Source organism: Loa loa (assembly GCF_000183805.2).
Source record: "Loa loa unplaced genomic scaffold supercont3.124, whole genome shotgun sequence".
NCBI classification, from domain to species: domain Eukaryota; kingdom Metazoa; phylum Nematoda; class Chromadorea; order Rhabditida; family Onchocercidae; genus Loa; species Loa loa.
This window is the reverse complement of record NW_018108304.1, coordinates 40,837-45,134: the sequence shown is the minus strand read 5'-3', so window position 1 is coordinate 45,134 and position 4,298 is coordinate 40,837. Positions and strand designations below refer to the sequence as shown.

Sequence of the window (4,298 nt, the reverse complement as noted above, 5' to 3'; positions counted from 1 at the left end):
GAAGAAGAAGTTAAGTTGCCAATTTATTTATTCTTTATATTATCAAATTTAAATTTTAATAAATTATCAAAAATTTATTACCACGAAATGCTTTGTTTTGTTGTAAGAACAAAAATCAATTAAAAAAAAAAAAAAAAAGGAAGAGAGAAGAAAAGTTCAAGAGAAATACTTTTATTAATGGTACGAGAATTCGTTATGCTCATCAAATCAATGATGATTTATTTTGAGTAAGAAAAAAAAAAAACTGCGCATTAATTATAATCGTAGATGGAAAATTGAAATTAACCGGGCCCGGAATGACTAGACCACTTTTTTTTTCTTTTTTTTTTTTCTTTTGTCATCAAAAAGAAGACAGGAAATTGCTCATTTCTCAACTATCTTAAATAGAGATATTATTTCATTTCGTTACCTCTCCTTTTGGGTTTTTTTTTTTTTTTTTTATATCAATTGAAGGGAAATTGAAAAAGTCTTGTTTTCAGTTTTCCCCAACAAATTACATTCTTTTATTTTGGTTGGTAAGGTAAAAATCAAAAGATAAAAAAACCTCACAAAGCAAAGTTCATAAAGTAACTATACTATATGCAAATAATTTTTGAGATAATAGAACATAATTGATTAACTGATATGGTACTTGGGAGGTGTAAAAAAAAAAAATAAAATAAAATAAAATTGACGCTGAGAGCCTAATATTTAATCATCAGTTTATTATTGGTAAAAAATAAAAATATCTGAATAATAGATGAAAGAGGTGACTGTCTCTTCTGGATTATTAATTTCTACTTAAGAATCCTTTTACGATTAACTTCAAAAATACATCATCGACAAATTCTTGTGACATACATAAAGGATGTGTGACACTTATTATTGAATGATAGCATGGTTATTTAATTTATGATGGTAAAAATAATACACGAATTGTAACAATTCATGGCGATAAAAATGATGAAGAAGTAAACAATAAGTTTTCATCCTCATATCATTGATATCATTTATTAACTCTGTTAACTTTCCAAATTTGATTGAAATAAATGAGATAGGCAGAAGTTTTGTTATTTCATAAGATTTAAAGAGTTAAAGTTTTGAATATTTTTACATTCATGCATACAAGAAATGTAACAGGTTAAAGGTTAAACTTATAGGATTTGAATTTATCCAAAAAGTATTTTAAATCTTAATTAAAATATGATTGTTATCATAATTAATTTTATCAATTATGCTATGTCAAAGATGATAAGCTCTAGACATCTGGATACTTTTTTTTTTTTTTTTGGTTTCTTCTATTACAATAATGAGTGAGACAATTATTAATTAAACCATCTGTAGGAGAAAAGGAAGTGTTATAAATCATATTAAGCAAAGCGCTCAGTTATGTGTATGTATGTATGTATACGTGTATGTGTACGTGTACGTGTATGTATGTGTGTATGTGTGTATGTGTGTGTATGTGTGTATGTATGTATATGTATGTGACACTAATGATATATCATTTCATTTTATCAACGGCATTTCATTGCCTTTTCTAATTTAATTCTCGTTTTATCAATTTCGCAAATAGTTCATCGTGTGGGTATTATGACAATTCCTATGGAAAACTGTTGATAGCAATGGCATAAATCAGACTAAAATTATTCCGCAAATGAAAATTAAACCGATAATATGCTGGAATTATATTACAATAAAACTTGCATTTCTTTAAATAATTTTGTGAAATTTCATCAAAAAATTACAAAAATCTTAGTATTATAATAAAAAAAAAAAAGTTAATCCTAAAAAGCGAAAATATTTCAATATTTCATTGCAAATATGTAAATAAAAAAAAAAATGATGAAAATTTTACCACTATTTCCTACCATATACTTCATATCTTCAATACTATTCCACTTCATCATTATGTCAATTTAGCTAAATTCATCATCATCACTTCATTTAGTAATGTTCCTCTTACGATCTTTGACCTTAATAGACGTAATTTTATGAGTTGAAATAAATGACACAGACAATGATTATTGCTGCACACATTCTCGTTAACTATTACTTCTTCTTGATAGACTAAAATGACAAGATTAATTGCTCAATGATCGTTAAGAATATAACAATAATTTTAGACTCAATATATAAAGCTTATTCACACTTCAAAATAGAATTGTATTTAATGGTTATTTAAACAACTATTATCAGCCTAGAATGTTAGGTTAAGCTTTATATTAGCAGTACTAATTAATTACTTTAGCTATTTACCTTGATATGGGAAAGTTTTGGTGGAAAATTAATTGGAGGATGATTAATCCAGAAATAGGCAATATTTGTAAGAAATATTTATGAAATTATTCTTACAGGCATTGTGTTACGATTTCATCGATCATTCATTTTACATTTAACACTTTATGCTCAAAATAACAAATTAAGATAGCTCATCCTTAAATTTGGAAACTTTTTTAATAATTTGGGAGACATTTCCAATATATATATGTTTAACGTATTTCTATTAATTTTATGAGGAATTATAGCTAAAGTACCAATGATAAATTTGCATATTTTGATTGAGCATGATGAAGTATTTTGATGTTTTGATAAATGATAGTATCAAATTGATGAAATGAATTGATGGAATTATATGTTCCAAACCATAGGTATGCAATTTTGAAAGTCTTCTAAATTTTTAGAAAATTTAATGCTGCAAAATGTGATTTCAAATTGGTATTTTCCTCACAAATTTATTATCACTAAATGATTCTCAAATTTCATCAAAGTGATCAAAGTTCAAACCCAAATTTCATCAAAGTGATCGAAGTTCAAATCATTATTTTTGCTTTCATTTATGTGAAATAGCTATGTTTTGCATTGGAAACAAATTTATTAACTTATATAATACTTGCGAATATATTTGCAAGCGAAGGAAAGGACTGATAAAAGTTAAACTATTTCATGAATATGTATATTTGAGGACTTATTATGACAGTTGAAATATGATTATGATTAATAATTTTGAGCGTTTAATCGGTCATCTTGTATGATTTATTCTTGGTCATGGAATATATCATGTTGTTTCTAATTACTTCTAGAGGCATCTATCATCACTTAAAAAAAAAAAATTCTATCAAAATTAAAATTATTCATCAGGATAAAACGGAAAAGAAATTGAATTCAAAATTCAATATTTGGCGAAAACAAATAACTTAGTGAAAGTAAATAAATGTAAATTAAGGGATAAATATGAAGATAAATAAATGAAAAATATTTCAGTTAATGTTGCATGGCAATGATTTACATATGGCAATTGATGTTGTCAACGATCAACAATTAACACCAATGCTGTCCAATCATTATTATGTGGATAACATGTTAAATTATGCTCCTAACAATGATAATATTAACAGTGACAATACAGTTGATGTTGATAATGATAACAGTGGTGTCAATGATTTGAATGATATGCAGAAGCATTATAGAACAACACGTATTATCAGAAGAAGGAAACGTTTTGGTAATTTGTATAAATCATTTTAAAATTTCTCATCTCATTCTCCCATACACCACCTGAATATCTCATTCCTGTTTGAGGAAACAATAATGATTTAGAAAAGATCGCGATATGACGGGGCGACGTTTTGCAAATTTCACTGCTAACTGAACAACGATAGAGCTATTAAAATAATAATTGTCGAATTAAATTAACAACTGATATTGTAAATATTATTTATAAGCATGATACTGATTAATTGTCGTTGGTAGTTTGGATGATTTCACTTTCATAGAAATGTGACTTACAAGGATATCTTTACAAAGTTGCAATTTTTTTGAAATAATTTATGTGAAAGCGAAGAAATTATAAATTCTTTATCTTTTCCTCTTATTAATTTTATCAAATTTTTGAAAAAAAAATAATGAAAATTTCAAATATTTATTTAATAACCAATGAACTCTTTTTTTGGAATTTAATTTTAGCTACAGCTCAAACATCACGATGGGATAAGATGACATCGGATAATGTACTCAAACTGAAATGGTTCATCAGTAGGTATACACGTGATATACCACGTTCTGAAATCAGGTATTTCATTTTACAAACCATATTTTACGAGTCATTGTAAAAATCTTTTGTTTAAAAATGAATTATTGATTTGTTTTTTTTCGTTCAAATAAAAGATGTCAACAGAGTTGCTAAAATGACCTGTTTAGGTCATCATTGTTTAATTTTTTAGTCTTTTTTTTTCTATTTATATTTTTCAAATGAATAACAATTTAAGCCTGCAAAGACCCTGACACAATTTATTAGTCAGTTCCCAAAAAAAAAAAAA

General features: G+C 26.0%; 1 protein-coding gene across 1 annotated transcript; it reads left to right on the top strand.

Annotated features, from left to right (window-relative positions):
• Positions 1–3,246: 3,246 nt before the first annotated feature.
• Positions 3,247–4,091, top strand: LOAG_13082 (hypothetical protein; the record flags this gene model as incomplete). The annotated part of the gene is made up of 2 exons (XM_003148594.1): positions 3,247–3,484; positions 3,946–4,091. 2 exons carry the CDS (start codon positions 3,247–3,249, stop codon positions 4,089–4,091), a joined length of 384 nt encoding a protein of 127 aa, XP_003148642.1.
• Between the last annotated feature and the right edge of the window lie 207 nt (positions 4,092–4,298).